Below are 22378 nucleotides of genomic sequence, written 5' to 3' on the forward strand. Positions count from 1 at the left end.
TAACTGTTGTGAATAATTTCCCAATGGTAAACAAAATTTGTCAAGAACGGAATAACATGGAAGCATGGAACTCAAGGTGTGTCTATGGCAATTTAACGGAGTCGTATTTTGTATCCTGATAACAGGATGTTTTACACATCGTGCCTAGACGTCTGTTCGTCTTGTCTATGAGGGCAATAGTTTCACTTTATTCAAAAGAATCAAAAGTCCATTACTCCAAATAAATAAAATACTCCAAATAAATAAAAAATAAATTACTATTATTGATCTCCGTCAAAATCCTATAGCCACTGCTGAATTCCTGGAATTACCAACTGCATAACCGGGATGATGTGTCTTTACACACCGTGCCTAGACGTCTGTTCGTCTTGTCTATGAGGGCAATAGTTTCACTTTATTCAAAAGTCCATTACTCCAAATAAATAAAAAAATAAATTACTCTTATTGATCTCCGTCAAAATCCTATAGCCACTGCTGAATTCCTGGAATAACCAACCAACTGCATAACCGGGATGATGTGTGGAAGGAGAGCAGACTACTACTACAACTATCAAAAACTTTAACAATTATTTATTATTCTATGTTCCAGGGATTCTTTAGGCGAAGTATACAAAAGCAAATAGAGTACCGATGTTTACGAGATGGCAAGTGTCTCGTGATGATGTGTGGAAGGAGAGCAGACTGCTACTACAACTATCAAAAACTTTAACAATTGTTTATTCTTCTATGTTCCAGGGATTCTTTAGGCGAAGTATACAAAAGCAAATAGAGTACCGATGTTTACGAGATGGCAAGTGTCTCGTGATCCGTCTCAATAGGAATCGATGTCAATATTGTAGATTTAAAAAATGTTTAGCCGTTGGAATGTCCAGAGATTGTAAGTATCAGTTGATTTCCCTTCAGAATTTGAGCTTTTTGAGTAACTATTCACTCAAATAGGTTCATCTGGCGATGACGCTGGTTATTACCTCAGATAGAACCATCAGCTATTGAAGCCCTAAGTCACAGCGGCCTGATTAGATCTTTTGTAACCAGATTAGCTGAAACTTAAGAGTCAGTAGCTAATTCCGTACGCAAAAGCCCACTTTGAGGCTAAGGTGTAGGGGCAAACAGCCCTAAAGGTCGGGTTAAGCGTATACGAATCTACGAAGCCGGACATTATTTATCAAGCATGGCAAGAGGTGCAAAAACTTCAAGACTTCGAAACGACGTCCATTCAATTAAGACCAATAATCCTAACCTCTCATCTCCCGCTCATTCTCCTCCACAGCTGTCAGATACGGTCGTGTTCCGAAACGGTCCCGCGAGCGAAGTGACAGCGAAACCGGAAGTACCCGAGTGAGCACGACGGGAGCCGAACCACCTTCCAGTCTGGAGACGGCCGGGCCGGTTCAATCACTGCCGTCGAGCACGGAGCTTGACACCAAACAGCTGCTCACCTATGACGTCATACTGGCCGTATCGCAGGCGCACCATTCCAATTGTGAATACACCGAGGAGGGTACGCGACGACTGGTGCGCAAACCTGTTTCATTACCGGTAAGATTAAACGAGGATTACTATGTAAATAATCCATACTTACTTACTTATCCGTGTCCAAATGAATAAGCATGTGAACCTCCAGAATTCTGCGACTACTACGGCTGCGGGGCTGCACGAATAGAGATCACTTTGAGTGCAGGTTGTGTCGATGTTGTTACATAGTTACATACGAGTAGGTAGGCCTCTAAAAAATCCATAAGAATAGCATATAACTTGTTAATCCTGCCCAAATAGGACTGAAAAGTCCCCCCCCCCCAGTCTAAACACTTATCCGTATCCAAATGAATAAGCATGTGATCTTCCAGAATTCTGTAACTGCTACGGCTGCGGGGCTGCACGAATAGAGATCACTTTGAGTGCAGGTTGAGTCGATGTTGTTACATAGTTACATACGAGTAGGTAGGCCTCTAAATAATCCATGAGAATAGCATATAACTTGTTAATCCTGTTTAAATAGGACTGAAAAGTCCCCAAAACAGTTTGGGTCCATTTTTCCGATACTCCCTCTGACAGTCAAGGTACCCTGCCTTCCATGGCCAAATTAACAAAGGTATTCTTTTGATACTAATGCAGTCCCTCGTTTGCTGTTTTTCCACAGCCATCGGAAGTCTCTAGTCCGGAGGTGGCATCCTCAACAGCAGAATGTCATGAAAGTCAAAGGCTGTGGCTTTGGCAACAGTTTGCTGCTCATGTAACGCCTTCTGTGCAGAGGGTAGTGGAATTCGCCAAACGAGTTCCAGGTAAGTTCTGAGAGAGCGCTTAGCTACATAGGTTGGTGGGTATCAGGGCTTTTTTCGTATTGACTATGTCCGGGTTCACAGAAGTGCTGCACATCAGTCGATGCGTAAATAGAAAGTAATATACAGCTGATCAATCTTCAGTTTGCTAGGCAGATGTTAAATCCGTAAAATACTCCACCATTGGGCTGTGAAACCGAAAGGGCGTTCCGAAGTCTTTTAACGTTTTTGTGCCGTTAATGGCAACCTCAATGTTATAAATATTAATGTTTTCGTTTTTTCTCCGTTTCAGGTTTCTGTGATCTTAGCCAGGATGATCAATTGATTTTGATCAAAATGGTCCGTTAATGGCAACCTCAATGTTGTAAATATTAATATTTTCGTTTTTTCTCCGTTTCAGGTTTCTGTGATCTTAGCCAGGATGATCAATTGATTTTGATCAAAATGGGATTTTTCGAATTATGGATAGGTTATGTGTCGAGGTTGACAACGGATAGTTCGTTGACATTTTCGGATGGGATGTACGTCACCAGGCAGCAACTAGAAGTCATGTATGATGTAAGTGAAAATCTGACTTTGGTAGAGGTACTTACATACTTGTCATAAAAAATTAAATTCAGTGGTAAATACTGTAGGTACTCTTGAATCTCAGCTATACGTACATTTTGTAGATAGAGCCATTTTTGTAGTTTAGAAAGAAATTTAAGAAAAAATAAATTGTGAGATGGTAGGGCAGATCTGCAGGTATCCCTATTTGAATTACCATTTGTAACTGCTGGGTATGTGTTTTTAATGGCTGTTCCCCCTCGAACCTCCTCTTGGTTGTATAATTCTTTCTCCCTCCTTCTCTCTCTTCTCCCCTTCATCTTGCTGCTCTCATTTGTTAGGTATTATGCCTTCTAACCTACACCTTCACCTGTTGACTATTGGCACACATGACTACGGGGTATGGATCCAAATACGTACCTAGGTCATTGGAGGGAAATTAGCATTCCACTATGCCCAGCTGTCTTTGTAACTTTACACTGAATACTTACATAAGTGTAAATTTCAAATTTATGCCTTCTAATACTAATTGTTATTACTTACTTGCTGATGTGCTCACTTCTTCTTTAATACTTTCAACAGTTTTAGAATTCATTTCAACAACTCTGCTTCAAAAGTACACAGCTATAAACGTTTGCTGGTAATGATTTCAAAAGGGAAAACAACAAATAGCAAGTTAAGTAGATGTAGGCAAAGTAATGAAAATTCTGACAAAAAGTTTGAAGAGATGCATACCTACCTAATATGTTTTGCTATCAGCAGTCTATTTTAGTAATGAGAAAAAATAAATAAATCAAACACCAGTGAAATAGCAAGGTGGTATAAGCAACAGGAGGAGAAAGAGAGAGCTGAGAGAGTATGAGATAAAGGCAAAATTTTAGGAAATTAAGAAAGGAAGAATCGTAATTACTCCTCTTCTCTTGTTAATCAACTTCATTTCTTAAGTAAATGTGTTCATAAAAAATAATAATTACTTATTACCTAGTATAATACTCTGCTTGCTATATACAGGGTGTTCACACAAACTTGGAGCAAAAAAAAAGTTTTTAAAAATGCGAAATAATGTCCGATTTTTTCCTGTTGACACTAGGGTACCCTATATAAAATTAGGGTACCTACACCCTAATAACTTACGTACGTGTAGGTATCTGATGCCTATTTTCTGGTGTGTCTAATTTACCAAAGGACACCCTGTATAATCTAGATACTACGACTCAGTATGAGCAGTGAAATAGAGAATCTGGGTACTTATTTTATTTGGCTACCCATCTGGGGACTTGTAACATGTGGGGTTGTCCAAAGCACAAATGACTATTTAGTAAGGAAGACAGACCTCCCACACCGTTGTTCGATTAAATTTTCATTTCTTCTGTCATTGGCCAAACTAAAACATTGGTCAATTACCAGGTAGGTATCTTCAATTTAAAATTGGTCAAAATTCTTTACACTAATTACTAATTACTTAGGTAACCCACACCGTTGTTCGATTAAATTTTCATTTCTTCTGTCATTGGTCAAAACTAAAACATTGGTCAATTACCAGGTAGGTATCTTCAATTTAAAATTGGTCAAAATTCTTTACACTAATTACTAATTACTTAGGTACGGCTACCCATCTGGGGACTTGTAACATGTGGGGTTGTCCAAAGCACAAATTTAATGACTATTTAGTAAGGAAGACAGACCACCCACACCGTTGTTTGATTAAATTTTCATTTCTTCTGTCATTGGTCAAAACTAAAATATTGGTCAATTACCAGGTAGGTATCTTCAATTTAAAATTGGTCAAAATTCTTTACACTAATTACTAATTACTTAGGTAGTTTAGGTGAGAGAGACTGTTTGGGCATAGTCTATGAGAGTTCTCAAAGGTGTAACAAAGTGGTTTACATGTTATATTGTTTCAGTATAAAAGTGAAAGATGGCAATGCACCCCAATGGTACGAATACTTCCTATGTGGAATCAAAGGCATCCAGGATCTGATGAAGGAAAGAGGGGACTCTGGCAGGATAAAAGGACTGTCTGTGTTGGTGTCAAAGAAGCTAGAATTAGACAAACCGCGATGGCCAATGACGGTCCCACAATACGAAGATCGAGGGTTCGACCTCACAAGTTACTCGTCCATGTTTCATATTCAAAAGCATAACATAAGTACCTTGAGAAAGAAAATAGTATTACTTCCAGAGGTACCTACTTACATACTTGTCATAAAAAATTAAATTCAGTGGTAAATACTGTAGGTACTCTTGAATCTCAGCTATACGTACATTTTGTAGATAATCAAGCAGTAGTGCACTGGTTTGTGCTGCTGTACTTGCTTCATCCATTGTTAACAAGGTGAGGGGGTTGGTCTTGGTATAATTAGGGCAAGGCCTACATTCATTTTATAACCACTGAACTAGAACCAGAGGATATGCAGAGCAAAATTACAACTGAAGGTAAGTAGTTACAGTTTCTACAAAATACTAGTAAACTGTCAGCACGAATAGGTTAATATAATTTTACTAAACATATTTTATTTATTTAATAATGATAATGATTTTATATATATATATTTATTTATAGGTATAAAAAAAGAGCAATAGTTTAATCATTTTGATAGAAAACATTATTTCAGGCCAAAAATTACCCATGGCATAGGAAATAAACAAGCAAAAATGGTGTGGCAGTCAAGGTGTTAAGCAATATCTGTGATACTAGATTTGTATGCCAGAGAACCTGGATTGAATCCCTTTCAAATCCAACTTCTGTGACATCAATCAATCAATATATAGCTTCATTGATGCTTATGGTTGGTAATCACAAAGATGCATTTACAGTAGATCTGTGACATAGGGTCCAAATTCTCTTGGAAGTCTATTTGAAATCTTCCATTTCTCATTTATTGTTCATCCTTCTTACAGGTTCCTGGTAGAGTGAATTTGATCGGTGAACATATTGATTACTGTCGGTACTCGGTATGCCCTATGGCTGCCAAGTGGATACTATACTAGATTTGTATGCCAGAGAACCTGGATTGAATCCCTTTCAAATCCAACTTCTGTGACATCAATCAATTAATATGTAGCTTCATTGATGCTTATGGCTGGTAATCACAAAGATGCATTTACAGTAGATCTGTGACATATGGTCCAAATCCTCTTGGAACTCTATTTGGAATCTTCCATTTCTCATTTGTTGTTCATCCTTCTTACAGGTTCCTGGTAGAGTGAATTTGATCGGTGAACATATTGATTACTGTCGGTACTCGGTATGCCCTATGGCTCTTGAACAGAACATCTTGGTTGCATTCAAGTGTAATGAGAACGGAGATTTGAACCTCTACAATATTGATGATCAGAAGTATGATGATTACCACAGCACAGTTGATACTTTTAGGTAAGAGAGTAGAAAATGTTTACTTCTATTATCTTTGGGGCCCTAGGTGTTCAATGTTCACAAAGATCAAATTGTCCAGAGTCTAGAAGCACTTACAGGAAAAAAAAAACTTGGGGAGGGGTTGAAAAAGAATATTTAGGTATGCCACTGTCAATTGATTATACAAAATGCAAAAGGATATGATGATTACCACAGCACAGTTGATACTTTTAGGTAAGAGAGTAGAAAATGTTTACTTCTATTATCTTTCGGGCCCTAGGTGTTCAATGTTCACAAAGATCAAATTGTCCAGAGTCTAGAACCACTTACAGGAAAAAAAAAACTTGGGGAGGGGTTGAAAAAGAATATTTAGGTATGCCACTGTCAATTGATTATACAAAATGCAAAAGGGTTTGGCATTAAAACAAAACTTCATTTACCTTTGAGTATACCAGAGACTGTTTGGGCATAGTCTATGAGAGTTCTCAAAGGTGTAACAAAGTGGTTTACATGTTATGTTGTTTCAGTATAAAAGTGAAAGATGGCAAGGCACCCCAATGGTACGAGTACTTCCTATGTGGAATCAAAGGCATCCAGGATCTGATGCTTATGCCTTCTAATACTAATTGTTATTACTTACTTGCTGATGTGCTTACTTCTTCTTTAATACTTTCAACAGTTTTAGAATTCATTTCAACAACTCTGCTTCAAAAGTACACAGCTATAAGTAAACGTTTGTTTGTAAGGATTTCAAAAGGGAAAACAACAAATAGCAAGTTAAGTAGATGTAGGCAAGGTAATGAAAATTCTGACAAAAAGTTTGAAGAGATGCATACCTACCTAATATGTTTTGCTATCAGCAGTCTATTTTAGTAATCAGCTATAAACGTTTGCTGGTAATGATTTCAAAAGGGAAAACAACAAATAGCAAGTTAAGTAGATGTAGGCAAAGGCAAGGTAATGAAAATTCTGACAAAAAGTTTGAAGAGATGCATACCTACCTAATATGTTTTGCTATCAGCAGTCTATTTTAGTAATGAGAAAAAATAAATAAATAAATAAATCAAACACCAGTGAAATAGCAACAGGAGGAGAAAGAGAGAGCTGAGAGAGTATGAGATAAAGGCAAAATTTTAGGAAATTAAGATAGGAAGAACTACCCAATCTAAAGGAAGAATTACCCAATCTAACCATAAATTCAATGAGTTTTTTTTTATGTGTTCTGCCTTTGATTAAAAAGTCTGTAGGAAACAAAATGCTATTATGTCCTTCTATATGAGTATTTCCAGTCCATTTCATTCCTGCAGTGGCAGTGCCTCTTTACTGGTCACCACAGATTCCATACCTACAGCTAAAAAAACCCAATCTAAGCCTAAATTCAATGAGTTTTTTTCTATGTGTTCTGCCTTTGATTAAAAAGTCTGTAGGAAACAAAATGCTATTATGTCCTTCAATATGAGTATTTCCAGTCCATTTCATTCCTGCAGTGGCAGTGCCTCTTTACTGGTCACCACAGATTCCATACCTACAGCTAAAAAAACACTAGATGTAATAAACAATATGTAATGTTAGAGACAATCATGCTATAGTACGAATATTTAAATTTAATTGAAAAATAAAAAAAAAAAAACATAAAAAAGTGAATTATATTATTTGTTCTTGAACTATTTTCAATATTTCAAATTGACTTGTTTTTCATTTCCTTTAGTATGATAGAATGAGTAGGTACTTTAGTGGTAACTAGCTCACTATAGCTACTATTGCAAAAGAAACATGAATGCACAGCAGTGTGCAGGCCAAATGCTTAATCTTTAGGCCAGTCATTCACTATCAGGTGGCAGGTACATCTGATCAGGTACACCTGATAGTGTGTGTGTGCTCATCAGGTATCATGTACACCTGATCAGGTCTACCTATGAGGTGTACCTGATGGTGTGTGTGCTCATCAGGTATCAGGTAGTAGCTACTATTGCAAAAGAAACATGAGTGCACAGCAGTGTGCAGGCCAAATGCTTAATCTTTAGGCCAGTCATTCACTATCAGGTGGACCTGACAGGTACACCTGATAGTGGGTGTGTGCTCATCAGGTATCATGTACACCTGATCAGGTCTACCTATGAGGTGTACCTGATGGTGTGTGTGCTCATCAGGTATCAGGTAGACCTGATATGTGGACCTGTCAGATCTACCTGATAGTGAGAGGCTGGCTTTGCACAAAACAATTCAGGAGGATTTTCTTCTTTGATAATCTACAAACATTAAGGCAGTTTTTCCCATTTAGATTTAACATGCACAAGAAAGATACAATATCCTTTTTGATGAGAATACAAATTGAGTAAATTGACTTACCAATGATTCAGGATTTTCTTCTTTGATAATCTACAAACATTAGGCAGTTTTTGGATTTTTTCCCATTTAGATTTAACATGCACAAGAAAGATACAATATCCTATTTGATGAGAATACAAATTGAGTACCTAAATTGACTTACCAATCTTACTGGGTCCTCTCTTACATGTCAGCTTTCAGTCATAAAAGTCTTCTTGGAGTCTCTAGGAAAAGCCCAGTTTAGAAAGGAAGTTTTTTTAGCTCCTGCTATGATGAAACACTCCAAAACACACACGCAATTTAAACTTAAACCAATATCAGTTACCACTTAAAATTTAAGCTACTGCAACTGAATCTGACAGGATAAGATTATGGATAGGGTACTCCTCTCACAGAAAGCCTGATGTTCCGAGAAGTGGCAAGGAGGTATGTAGGTAAGCAGAAGGGAAATTAATGAACGAGGTCGATTATCCGAGAAAGAAAAGGTAAAAACTAAGAATTCGGAAGTGGGGTGACAAATTAAGCACCAGATCATTTGTAAGTTGAGAGTTCAAATTCCTTTTTCTTTCAGTTACTTAGGAAGATTCGAACTTTCATTTTCTACCATGCATTTTATTGTTATTTCAACATAATAATAGAATAGAATATACCCTGTTTATACTGCCGGAATGAGACTGATAAGTCCCTTTACTCCCACAGTCTAAACAAGGTCTTAAAGTTATTATTTTTCTACTTAATCATTAATTCATTATTCATATTATTTCTAGATAATTGCCAAGAAGAAAGATGTTGACAATTGGAAGGACATTCTTTACTTGGGAGAATTGCAGACCAAGCTTGCTGTGAGCTTGAAAGAAATGATAGACATAGCTGATGCCATTCTACACCCAGAGGCCTATACCAAAGAAGAAGTGAGTATGGACTATGGAGCCACCATATTGGGGTTTGATTCCCGGTGGAGTCGAAGTTTTTGCAGATTTGTGCTTAGAGATCAAAGTGCACTTAGCCTCGGGAGGACAATTTGATAAAGTGTTGAGACCCAAAATGTCGGGAAAAATACAAGGTACATACTTGCAAACTTTGTTTCTTCATAATTATACCATATCTACGTCAAGTGCTGATTGTTGGCAAATCAAAAATATGTCTCTTATGTATTGTCTCTTATCGCCCACGAGGGACATACTATGGTCACAACTTTCGTGGATATCACAGCACTCCTAAGTGCCTCCTTTACTATTAATTTTCATCTACTCGTATCATCAATTAACACTGGTAATGCCGCCACTGGTCGCTACTCGATCAAAATAGCTACTCATTTGTCCCATAAAAAACTCTGTTCGTGTGGGCATGCTATGATTGCTATGACACAGACCACATGCGTCTAAAAATGTCATTTAATGAACGTTTTATATTATTTGCAGGTCCAGGAAATTCTAGAAGTTTCGGAAGAAGAGCTGGATTCAGATATTCTCACACCTAACACGAGATCTGTGGCTTCCTTCAAAGTGAAACAACCTCTGTTCGTTTGTTCAACATACCTGCATAATAGGGGAACGCGTCCACATTTCGGCCATGATACAGCCAGCACCCCACAGGTCCACAGGGGGGCCATAATTACGATCCCCTAGTAGAAGTTCAGGAGGCCTATACCACAGCGTTACTACTCGGTTTGTATACCTGGGAACAAGGGCAGGTAGAAGTTAGATTTAGGAATGTGTATTACAATAGAATTTACCTAATTTGTCCTGCTGAAGTAGAGCTTCACTTTTTTAGCTGAAAAAAGTCCATCCTCTTCCAGTCAGAGTCCATGGTTATCAGCTGATAAAAGTGTGTACAAATGTGGTTATGTAAACAAAAAAAAAGTCGGCAAGTAAAAAGAAAAGAAAAGGAAAAGAAAATTTCAGCCAAATTCAGCCGCAAGCCACTACTGAAGACCAAAGCTTGCAGTCAGGTGTAATATTTGGACTGTTCAGTTTACTTGAGTGTGGACTTTGGTACTTTGTTTGTAGTGTCGTGGATGAATTTGGTTATGTAAACAAAAAAAAGTCGGCAAGTAAAAAGAAAAGGAAAAGGAAATTTCAGCCAAATTCAGCATTTCAGCCGCAATCTACTACTGGAGACCAAAGCTTGCAGTCAGGTGTAATATTTGGACTGTTCAGTTTACTTGAGTGTGGACTTTGGTACTTTGTTTGTAGTGTCGTGGATTCATCAAGCAACTCTTCTCAAAACTTCAGGTCCCCCGCACAGAAAGGTAAGCTGATATGTCATTTGACTGATAACAAGTCTGGTCTGTTGAGTGGTCTTCATTTTCTAAGCAACTCTTCTCATCTTTTCAAAACTTCAGGTCCCCCGCACAGAAAGGTAAGCTGATATGTCATTTGACTGATAACAAGTCTGGTCTGTTGAGTGGTCTTCATTTTATCATGTTACAAACGCAATATAACAAGTAGGTACCTACTTTCTGCTGTGAACATTTCTGTATTCGAGAATGTTAACACCTGATTCAATAGTCAAGACTATTGATAATACATATCCCTACTTATCGAGCAGATTAGTATTATCCCTATTATTGTCATAAGAAGGTCAACTTACACAAATATCAACGTACAACAATGTACAATAGATCCAGCTCATCAAAAATTGAAAAATATCACCGTTGTCAGTTTATGTTCTAGCTTAGGAGCTGCTGAAAATCTGTTTGAATTTTATTTTAATTTATGAACAAAATTATCTAGGTATGGTTGTATGTTAAGGATAAAAAAAAAAAAAAAAAAAAAAAAAAAAAAGGGATCGATTAAAAATTACCTATCGAAATGCACTTAGCCTCGGGAGGACAATTTGATAAAGTGTTGAGACCCAAAATGTCGGGGGGAAAACACAAGGTACATACTTGCAAACTTTGTTTCTTCATAATTATATCATATCTACGTCAAGTGCTGATTGTTGGCAAATCAAAAATATGTCTCTTATGTATTGTCTCTTATCGCCCACGAGGGACATACTATGGGATGGGCATGCTACGGCACAGATCACATGCGTCTAAAAATGTCATTTAATGAACGTTTTATATTATTTGCAGGTCCAGGAAATTCTAGAAGTTTCAGAAGAAGAGCTGGATTCAGATATTCTCACACCTAACACGAGATCTGTGGCTTCCTTCAAAGTGAAACAACGCGCCTTGCATGTGTATGAGGGTAAGTGAGAAGTGTTCAACATGCTTGCTATCCTTGGAATTTTCGTCCATGTTGTCAAAATGCAAAAGGGCCTTGAATAAATACAGGTCGTAAGCCAAAAGTCGATTCCCCCCCCCCCCCCTAATACAGAATAGGCACAGATCACATGCGTCTAAAAATGTCATTTAATGAACGTTTTATATTATTTGCAGGTCCAGGAAATTCTAGAAGTTTCAGAAGAAGAGCTGGATTCAGATATTCTCACACCTAACACGAGATCTGTGGCTTCCTTCAAAGTGAAACAACGCGCCTTGCATGTGTATGAGGGTAAGTGAGAAGTGTTCAACATGCTTGCTATCCTTGGAATTTTCGTCCATGTTGTCAAAATGCAAAAGGGCCTTGAATAAATACAGGTCGTAAGCCAAAAGTCGACCCCCCCCCTCCTTATCGAAGGAAAGATATGGGAAAGCTGTTCTGCTTGGGATAAAGCTCGTCCTGGGCGGAAATCGAATCCGTGACCCAGCACTTACAAGACTGGAGCTCTACCCTCCAAACCATCTATTTAGGCTGCCTGTCATAAGTCACATTAAGTGTCATTTAATTTATCGAGGTGTAGACTTTTAGGTGCGACATTTTTGTGACGATCATTTGAAGTTGAGACCAAACTCAGTAGTGTAGTGGTTAACGCATTGGACTTCGGATCTGGAGGTTGGTGGTTCGAGTCCAAGTCCAGTCATGAAATTTATCTAGGTGTAACGATATTTGTGAAGAGCATATAAATATAAGTATGCTTAACATAATTAAAAAAATCCATTTGAAGTATGCTTGACACAGTTAAATTCCTTTCATTCGCAGAGGCCTATCGAGTAGAGCGATTCCTGAGCGTCTGCAGGAGTGATATATCCGAGGAGCAAAAGTTACAACAGCTAGGCACCCTTATGAACCAGAGCCACACCAGTTTGGCGACAAAGTACGAGTGTAGTCATGAAGCTTTGGATAGTCTGGTGACCTGCTTTAGAGAGGCAGGAGCCTATGGTGCTCGACTGACCGGGGCAGGGTAAGTTTTACTTAGAGCACCCTTTCAATTCCAGCTAAGGCATGGATTTTTTCTCGACATTTTTGGAGAATTTTAAAATAATCGCCTGCCTAGGTGGTGTATTAGTCAAGACGCTCACCTGGTAAACATTATGGCGTGGGTTCAATCCCAGCCAAGGTATGGATTATCTCAAGTTTTATTGGAGAATTTGACCGAGAATGTAGTGGTAGTTTGGTGTTGAATAAGGGTACTCTGTCCTATTCAAGCAGTAGAAAAAGCTCTGATTAGGTCGCCTACCCTCTCTGTCCTATGCTATTCATAGAGTTCCAGCAGTTTTCATGACTGGATCCACCCATCTTGTAGCTGGTTTTCCTCCTCTCTTCGTGTCTCTAGGATTCACTCTGTTCATGACTGTTAGTGCTCTGTTAGTATCCACTTATTCCCACATTTCCCTCGTATTTTTCCCACTAATTTACCGCACTAATTCCCACATTGTGTCTATTTCAGATGGGGAGGCTGCGTTGTGGCGCTCAGTGATAAGTCCTCCTGCGAAGCCCTGGTCACCCAGGTTCAAGCCAAGTTCTACACAGACCAGAGGACTAGCTCCAAACCAGATCTCATCTTCACCACAAAGCCTCAAACTGGCGCCATCATATTCCAATGTGACGAGGAAGGCGGCTGTCAGATCGTTAAGTATGAGTGAAATCGTACTGCCCGTCCCCCCGTGATACCTCATTTACACGAGCCGCGTCAGTGAACTAATGTTCGTCGAATTCGAAAATTACATACTTCTCGTATTTATTAAACCTCTTCTTGCACCGAGGCATCATATATTATGATGCCAGATATGAATTGTTTGAGAAGTTATCCCTATCATGTACGCCGCGCCGGCGCCATATGATGCCAGTAAAAAAATATCATCCGAGGGGGTCGAAGTAGGTATTTTTGGAAAGCTCTCGTCAAGCGGAATCCAAAAATTTATAATACATTTAAAAAAAAATCGTGCAAGAAGAGGTCATTAACTGGAGATCTTTGGGTCAAGTGGATTGGAACACATCACATGCCCTCAGGCACACTCCATTTGTCAAGGGTCTAGGTTTTCCTTGCCCTCGGGACCAATTTAATTTGAAGAAACCATTTACTGATGAAAATTTGTAATGAAACAAAGAGTTGTGTATTGGTATTGGGTGAAATCTTGTGACTAACTTTTGAACTTCACCGGACTAATTGACTTAAAACTTCTTTCAAGAAGTTTATAATATTTAACCTCGTCCTTTAATATTTTTTATGTATAAATTAGGGAAACATAAACTAAGTTAGTCAATCAACAAATGTACGTTAAGCACTACATTTTGATTTAGTTCGCTCGCCATATTTAATGTAACCTTAATCATATTACGCATCCATGCATTCCATGCTAACCAATAGTGTAAATGAGGTATCATCTTGTAAACCAAACGTCCCATATCTCTGTGATTTTTTTAAAACATATTTAGCTCGAAACTTCTTTCAAGAAGTTTATAATATTTAACCTCGTCCTTTAATATTTTTTATGTGTAAATTAGGGAAACATAAACTAAGTTAGTCAATCAACAAAACTACGTTAAGCACTACATTTTGTTTTAGTCCGCTCGCCATATTTAATGTAGGTAACCTTAATCATATTACACATCCATGCTAACCAATAGTGTAAATGAGGTATCATCTTGTAAACCAAACGTCCCATATCTCTGTGATTTTTTTAAAACATATTTAGCTCGCATTTAACTTCAGTTTTGTTTAGTACTTATCAGCAGCATTTAAGAGAAAATTGTCATTCGTAGAAAAAGTACACATAATATCTTCCCGTTTTTGTACAATGTTTACACAAGACCAATTTTTTGTACTTCCATTTTACGTCATTTGTACCCATTTTTGTAGGTGCGTTTTAGACTGACTCATAAATAATAATTTAAACTTATTTATATTTCCCAAAAGGGTATTTTAAAAAATCTGCCAATTTTCAGGGTATTGTGTAGTTTTATTTTGAACAAATGCATATTAACCTCAGGTTCTTTGAATAGATGATTCATTTCTAAAATTGATCAGAAACCAAGGACGATGCAAGCACCCCAGAAATGAATTGAATTCCACCTTTAAATTACATAGTGGGTCAAAATTCAACCATAAAATAAATTTATACATGGAAAAATACCACAGAACTCTCATATCTTTCCCGTCCTATGCAAAATTGAAATTTCTAGGAGGAAAGTTGAAACAAAGCATGTAGACATTGTAACTTACCCGAATGTTCCCTGTCCTATTTTGGCAACTTTCTCGTACTTGGTGGCCTCGTCACAGAATGGGAAGTCATAGTCCTCAATGTATTTCTCTTAAAAATTGTCATTCGTAGAAAAAGCACACATAATATCTTCCCGTTTTTGTACAATGTTTACACAAGACCAATTTTTTGTACTTCCATTTTACGTCATTTGTACCCATTTTCGTAGGTGCGTTTTAGACTGATTCATAATAATAATTTAAACTTATTTATATTTCCCAAAGGGGTATTTTAAAAAATCTGCCAATTTTCAGGGTATTGTGTAGTTTTATTTTGAACAAATGCATATTAACCTCAGGTTCTTTGAATAGATCAGTTGCGCTTACTTGGGTGATGTTTCAAAGTCATAGAGCAGGAAAAATGAGGACCAACGGAATTTTACTTTTTCTTCTACAACTTTTAGATCCCGAGATAATTCGATTTAAAAAAATGCCGGTAAATCGTGAACTTTGACGTCACGGCATACGCTCCCGTAGGCGATGACGTCACAACAAAAGTCCCGAGCAAAGCTCCCTCGCAGACAACGCATTAATGTGTTTGTGCGCATACGTTTCTGCGCAGTTCTTTCTGCTCCTCCGCTAGCGGGAAGAGGAGCATTTTTCACTAGTTCGTAGATTCATATCGCCTTAGTCTAATTCAAAGAAGCTGTGGTTCAAAATTAAACTAAGATTTGTTTAATATGTGATTCAAGAAATGAATTTGTTTAAATAAAGGTAGGTATTTATTAGAAAAGATTTTAATGTCCTTACTTACACAATGTGTTTTTCTTTTCTACGTACAAATATACACACAATTACATTCGGTATTTCATTGAGCTATACTGGGAAGAGTACTTACCAACTTATCATGTCAATTAGAGAATGTGATGATTGGCGCTACCTAACGGACGAAAAAAACAACTGCGTAAAGTCTGACGTCACACATCTTTGAACTCTTTCATTAGAAGGGAAAATAAAAATTGAATTTTCGACCTTTTACAGTTATTTTTTCGGAGTTTTGACCTCATATTTGGATTTTTCCCAACTTTTTACATAGGAATCGACCATTTATTTATAATTTTTACCCATTTGCAACTGCTCCATTGAAATAAAACGATTTGCATCACATTACTGATCTCAATAAAATTTAATATTAATAGCTAGACCATGAAAATGTTGGAGAAATACACAATACCACCATTAAGTGAAGAGAAGCATTTTTCACTAGTTCGTAGATTCATATTGTCTTAGTCTAATTCAAAGAAGCTGTGGTTCAAAATTAAACCAAGATTTATTCAATATGTGATTCAAGAAATGAATTTGTTTAAATAAAGGTAGGTATTTATTAGAAAAGATTTAAATGTCCTTACTTACACAATGTGTTTTTCTTTTCTATGTACAAGTATACACACAATTACATTCGGTATTTCATTGAGCTATACTGGGAAGAGTACTTACCAACTTATCATGTCAATTAGAGAATGTGATGATGGCTGGAAAATGAGGGGTATTTTTTTTTCCTTATGACCGAGTCTCATAGATTATTCAGTGATATGTACTTCGCGTCTATTCTTTCCTAATAACTACGGAAAAATAGGTAATTATCATCAGAGCCTTCATACGTACGATGTCATTAAAGGTAATACCAAAATCATTAAAGGTAACACCAAAATTACCAAATAACATTTTTCTCCAAGAAAATGTTGGTCCAAAATATTTACACCTGGTCGGGAAAAAAAACTCCAATATAACCTTTTTTTCCTCTCCCCCTCACTTTCCCCTGCCTTGGAGCAAGCTATTATTAAATCCCTGTCACTCTCCTTAATTTCTGTCACTCCTTTATCCTTCTAACTTTCTCACTCTACCCTGCCTTTCTCGCTTTGTCCTGTCTCTCCTACCCCTCGACTCTGTCACTTCCCCCGTTCTTAGAACACTCTATCATGATATCCCGTCTCGGTAGTAGCACGTCCAGCGGCCGGTCCAGCTGCCCCCGGGGCCCCCGCATGATGGTGATGATGATGTGCCCTCATATGCCCCGGCCGCCGGGGCGGGGCCAAGTACTCAAACATGGACTGGGTGTGCTGGGCCAACATTTTGGACAGGTCACTCGGCATAGGGTCTGTCCAGAAGAAGTCGTGGTTGAGGGCAGCGTCAGAATCGAATCGCTTGGAGGGGTCTAACAACAGGAGCTTGTCCAGGAGGTCACACCCGTATTGGTCTTTCACGTAGGGCTTCAGACGCTCCTTTACCTGGGAGGTAAGACAAGAGATACCTACTGGATGAAGTTTTCTTCTTTTTCTTCCCCTTTTCCCGTGTACAGACGGGGTCGGCGTTTTTCGTCAGCCTCTTAATCAGCCCTAACTAGGTTGATTACTTTGGGCTGACAATTGGTTTTGGCTACAAATTTTGCGAGTGGATGCCCTTTGCACTCAACCTTTGCTATTTCTTTAGTAAAAGAAATTCAGGATGGTCTACTCCCTGTTTAACGTCCCCCAGCCAGACAATTATTTTACATCCATGCCCATCCATTATCCTAGAACGGTTGGGGCTCAACCAAATGACAATTTTTTTCGAGATAGAGTCCTATTCCGATGTAAAAGTACCCAAAAAGTGCATGTCCTTACACAATGTGTTTTTCTTTTCTATGTACAAATATACACACAATTACATTAGGTATTTCATTGAGCTATACTGGGAAGAGTACTTACCAACTTATCATGTCAATTAGAGAATGTGATGATGGCTGGAAAATGAGGGGTAATTTTTTTTCCTTATGACCGAGTCTCATAGATTATTCAGTGATATGTACGTCGCGTCTACACTTTCCTAATAACTACGGAAAAATAGGTAATTATCATCAGAGCCTTCATACATACGATGTACCTCAATAATCATTAAAGGTAACACCAAAATTACTAAATAACATTTTTCTCCAAGAAAATGTTGGTCCAAAATATTTACACCTGGTTGGGAAAAAAACTCCAAAATAACCTTTTTTTCCTCTCCCCCTCACTTTCCCCTACCTTGGAGCAAGCTATTATTAAATCCCTGTCACTCTCCTTAATTTCTGTCACTCCTTTATCCTTCTAACTCTCTCACTCTACCCTACCCCTCTCGCTTTGTCCTGTCACTTCCCCTCCTTAGAACACTTCCTCTCCTTACTTTCCCTGTCACTTCCCCCGTTCTTAGAACACTCTATCATGATATCCCGTCTCGGTGGTAGCACGTCCAGCGGCCGGTCCAGCTGCCCCCGGGGCCCCCGCATGATGGTGATGATGATGTGCCCTCATATGCCCCGGCCGCCGGGGCGGGGCCAAGTACTCAAACATGGACTGGGTGTGCTGGGCCAACATTTTGGACAGGTCACTCGGCATTGGGTCTGTCCAGAAGAAGTCGTGGTTGAGGGCAGCGTCAGAATCGAATCGCTTGGAGGGGTCTAACAATAGGAGCTTGTCCAGGAGGTCACACCCGTATTGGTCTTTCACATAGGGCTTCAGACGCTCCTTTACCTGGGAGGTGACACAAGAGATACTGGATGAAATTTTCTTTTTTTTCTAGGAGGTCGCACCCGTATTGGTCTTTCACGTAGGGCTTCAGACGCTCCTTTACCTGGGAGGTGAGACAAGAGATACTGGATGAAATTTTCTTCTTTTTCTTCCCCTTTTCCCGTGTACAGACGGGGTCGGCGTTTTCGTCAGCCTCTCAATCAGCCCTAACTAGGTTGATTACTTTGGGCTGACAATTGGTTTTGGCTACAAATTTTACGAGTGGATGCCCTTTGCACTCAACCTTTGCTATTTCTTTAGTAAGTGAAATTCAGGATGGTCTACTCCCTGTTTAACGTCCCTCAGCCAGACAATTATTTTACATCCATGCCCATCCATTATCCTAGAACGGTTAGAAAATTTCCACCCTGGCTGAGATTCGAACCATCTTGTATTTTAAAGTGGACAGTTTCACATACATTAGGATCATAACTTACCTTTCTCTTCTGAGCCTTGGGTAGTTCCATCTTATTGTACAGGTCGAGAGTCTCCACCCCAGGCCACGATTCGGGAGTAATAGAACCACATAGCTGTGATATGAGAGTGATCTGTTGCTGTTCTGTGTTACCCTGTGAACAGAAATAATCAAATCAAAATCATGAATCTTTGTGGTAAAGCAGAGAGCTCTTACACAACTTTTGTGAATATCACAGCACTCCTAAGTGCCTCCTTTACTATTAATTTTCATCTACTTGTATCATCAATTAACACTGGTAATGCCGCCACTGGTCGCTACTCGATCAAAATAGCTACTCATTTGTCCCATAAAAAACTCTGTTCGTTTGTTCAACATACCTGCATAATAGGGGAACGCGTCCACATTTCGGCCATGATACAGCCAGCACCCCACAGGTCCACAGGGGGGCCATAATTACGATCCCCTAGTAGAAGTTCAGGAGGCCTATACCACAGCGTTACTACTCGGTTTGTATACCTGGGAACAAGGGCAGGTAGAAGTTAGATTTAGGAATGTGTATTACAATAGAATTTACCTAATTTATCTTGCTGAAGTAGGACTGTAAATGTTAAGTTTGATCAACTTAGGTCGAAATTTAAAGTCCTGAGAAAAGAGAACTCTTCTTAAGCTTTTACAAAGATTTAAATTTAACCAAAAATAACTTTATGACGAGTCCTTTTAGCACCACAGTTGAGCCAAGGTCTCGAGTATTTTGGAGTTTTATGGGTTATATTTTATTAAAATCATAGGTTACTCTGTAAACCATAGGTAGATAGGGGAAAAATTGACTGTATTCCTCACCTGTTCACTTGTCCATTTTTGGTTTGACTAAAAGCTCTGGCTAATCCAAAGTCAGCTAATTTTAGAATCCCTGTTTTGGTTATCAGTACATTGGAAATAACTTTATGTCGAGTCCTTTTAGCACCACAGTTGAGCCAAGGTCTCAAGTATTTTGGAGTTTTATGGGTTATATTTTATTAAAATCATAGGTTACTCTATAAACCATAGGTAGATAGGAGAAAAATTGACTGTATTCCTCACCTGTTCACTTGTCCATTTTTGGTTTGACTAAAAGCTCTGGCTAATCCAAAGTCAGCTAATTTTAGAATCCCTGTTTTGGTTATCAGTACATTGGCAGCTTTCATATCACGGTGTAAAATCTGAAATAAAAGAAAAGAAATCACTCAGCAAATTGTTCTACTGTGAAAAAATTCTGTTAACACAGTAGTTTGAAGGATGCCCTGGATCATAAAATCTTAAGTTGGTCCAGAAATGGGTCAACTGTGAACAAAGCCTCTCCATAATGTTCTATCTTTGAACTTTTCTTCATTTATTTCAGTTGTTGGATCTAATGCCTTGGATATTCTTGTTTTAACCTGACCACTCAGCAATGAGCCAGGCCAAGTTCCAGTATACATGCCTGTGTATCTTCACATACTATCTGCTTAGTCACCTTATTAAAAAGTTAATATTATTGCTTCTCCTCAGTCACCTTATTGAAAAGCCAATATTACATCTCTCACCTTATTGCTATGAATGTAATAAAGTCCATTCAGCAGCTGCTGAATAACTTTCTATCAGCAAATTGTTCTACTGTGAAAAAATTCTGTTAACACAGTAGTTTGAAGGATGCCTTGGATTATCATCAAATCTTAAGTTGGTCCAGAAATGGGTCAACTGTGAACAAAGCCTCTCCATCATGTTCTATCTTTGAACTTTTCTTCATTTATTTCAGTTGTTGGATCTAATGCCTTGGATATTCTTGTTTTAACCTGACCACTCAGCAATGAGCCAGGCAAAGTTCCAGTATGCATGCCTGTGTATCTTCACAAACTATTTGCTCAGTCACCTTATTAAAAAGTTAATATTATTGCTTCTCAATCACCTTATTGAAAAGCCAATATTACATCTCTCACCTTATTGCTATGAATGTAATAAAGTCCATTCAGCAGCTGCTGAATAACTTTCTTGATTTCTCCTAGACTGAATTTGACGTGAATATTTGACAGGAGTCCAGCCAGATCATGTTCACAGAAATCAAACACAAGATAAAATGTGGATCTGTACCGGTTGTATTGGTTGGCTGAAATGAAACAAAATATTCAGGCATTATTTTAATTGACTGTAGCAGGAATGAAGAAAGGACACTTGCAAGTATTCTAAATGAACAAGTATCAAATAAAAAAGAAAATGAAAATTCTTAGATGCATACCTACTAACTACTAATTTTTTACAAGGGATGGACAAAATAAATAAATGAAAAATATTGGACAAAGGACACTTGGAAATAGAAGACTTTACCTTTGGTTCGACAAATTTCTATGAGTATTCTAAATGAACAAGTATCAAATCAAAAAGGAAATGACAACTGTTAAATACATACCTACTAACTACTAATTTTTTAAAAGGGATGGACAAAATAAATAAATGAAAAATATTGGACAAAGGACACTTGGAAATAGAAGACTTTACCTTTGGTTCGACAAATTTCTATTAGATGGACTACATTTTCATGTTTGAGCAATTGAAGGATCTTTATCTCTCTCAGTGCAGTGATGGGGAACTGGAAAAGACAAACAGTATTTTTTTACAATTAATTATATCATTTGTTTTGTATCAAGGTTTCTCTTACCAATAGGAACCAACCAACAAATATCAAAATTGCAGGCAATTGAAAAAAAAAAAAACCCCTATGAAAAAACATGTTGGGTATTTTTATTTGGCCTTAATTTAGAAACACATTCAACCTTGTATGGAAAAAAGGGCAAACATAACAAAGATGCCCAACATAATTTTTAAATATGTAGATTAACATTCACCTCAATATTATCAGGAAACCCTGAATTATTCCTTGTTAATAGAGCTGAACAAAGAGATAACAAATTTTCTTAGCTTACCCCTTCCTTTTCATTATCCTCATACAAAGATGCCCAACATAATTTTTAAATATGTAGATTAACTTTCACCTCAATATTCTCATCAGGAAACCCTGAATTATTCCTTGTTAATAGAGCTGAACAAAGAGATAACAAATTTTCTTAGCTTACCCCTTCCTTTTCATTATCCGAACACTACATAGGCACCCAAGGAGGTGGTATGGATCAAGCCATCGCATTCCTCGCCTCACCGGGCTGCGCCAAACACATTCAATTCCATCCGTTGCGCAGTGAAGACGTGGTTTTGCCCAGCCAGGCCGTGTTTGTCGTGGCTCAAAGTCTGGCCACCAAAAACAAGGCGCAGTCGAGCGAGTTCAACACACGTGTGGTGGAGTGTCGTCTAAGTGCCAAGGTAAGAATCACAGTGGTAGAATATACCCTGTTTATACTGCCAGAATGCGACTGAAAAGTCCCTTTACTAC

At 38.1% G+C, this 22378-nt stretch overlaps 3 protein-coding genes across 3 annotated transcripts; 2 read left to right on the top strand and 1 right to left on the bottom strand.

Moving 5' to 3' along the window:
- Nucleotides 1-735: 735 nt before the first annotated feature.
- LOC103518458 (ecdysone-induced protein 78C) lies at nucleotides 736-2627 on the top strand (the record flags this gene model as incomplete). Its single annotated transcript, XM_008483528.1, is given in 4 exon segments — nucleotides 736-877; nucleotides 1271-1539; nucleotides 2141-2282; nucleotides 2572-2627. Coding segments are annotated over 4 exon segments (609 nt in total), but the record flags the coding sequence as incomplete, so codon positions are not given.
- Nucleotides 2628-2740: 113 nt separating this feature from the next.
- Nucleotides 2741-13871, top strand: LOC103518459 (N-acetylgalactosamine kinase). The gene is made up of 9 exons (XM_026830248.1): nucleotides 2741-2748; nucleotides 4733-5012; nucleotides 5730-5783; nucleotides 5942-6204; nucleotides 6711-6831; nucleotides 9279-9422; nucleotides 11591-11705; nucleotides 12540-12741; nucleotides 13228-13871. Exons 1-9 carry the CDS (start codon nucleotides 2741-2743, stop codon nucleotides 13421-13423), a joined length of 1383 nt encoding a protein of 460 aa, XP_026686049.1. The 3' UTR covers nucleotides 13424-13871.
- A 3908-nt stretch (nucleotides 13872-17779) lies between these two features.
- Nucleotides 17780-22166, bottom strand: LOC103518456 (cyclin-dependent kinase 9). Its single transcript, XM_017447820.2, has 8 exons — nucleotides 22128-22166; nucleotides 22068-22091; nucleotides 21493-21583; nucleotides 20937-21103; nucleotides 20062-20180; nucleotides 19359-19497; nucleotides 19001-19132; nucleotides 17780-18527 (listed from the first exon to the last, which is right to left on the bottom strand). The coding sequence occupies exons 1-8, from the start codon at nucleotides 22164-22166 to the stop codon at nucleotides 18204-18206; spliced, it is 1035 nt and encodes a 344-aa protein (XP_017303309.1). The 3' UTR covers nucleotides 17780-18203.
- Nucleotides 22167-22378: the final 212 nt, after the last annotated feature.

Source organism: Diaphorina citri, unplaced genomic scaffold (genome assembly GCF_000475195.1).
Source record: "Diaphorina citri unplaced genomic scaffold, Diaci psyllid genome assembly version 1.1 scaffold2200, whole genome shotgun sequence".
Taxonomy (NCBI): domain Eukaryota; kingdom Metazoa; phylum Arthropoda; class Insecta; order Hemiptera; family Psyllidae; genus Diaphorina; species Diaphorina citri.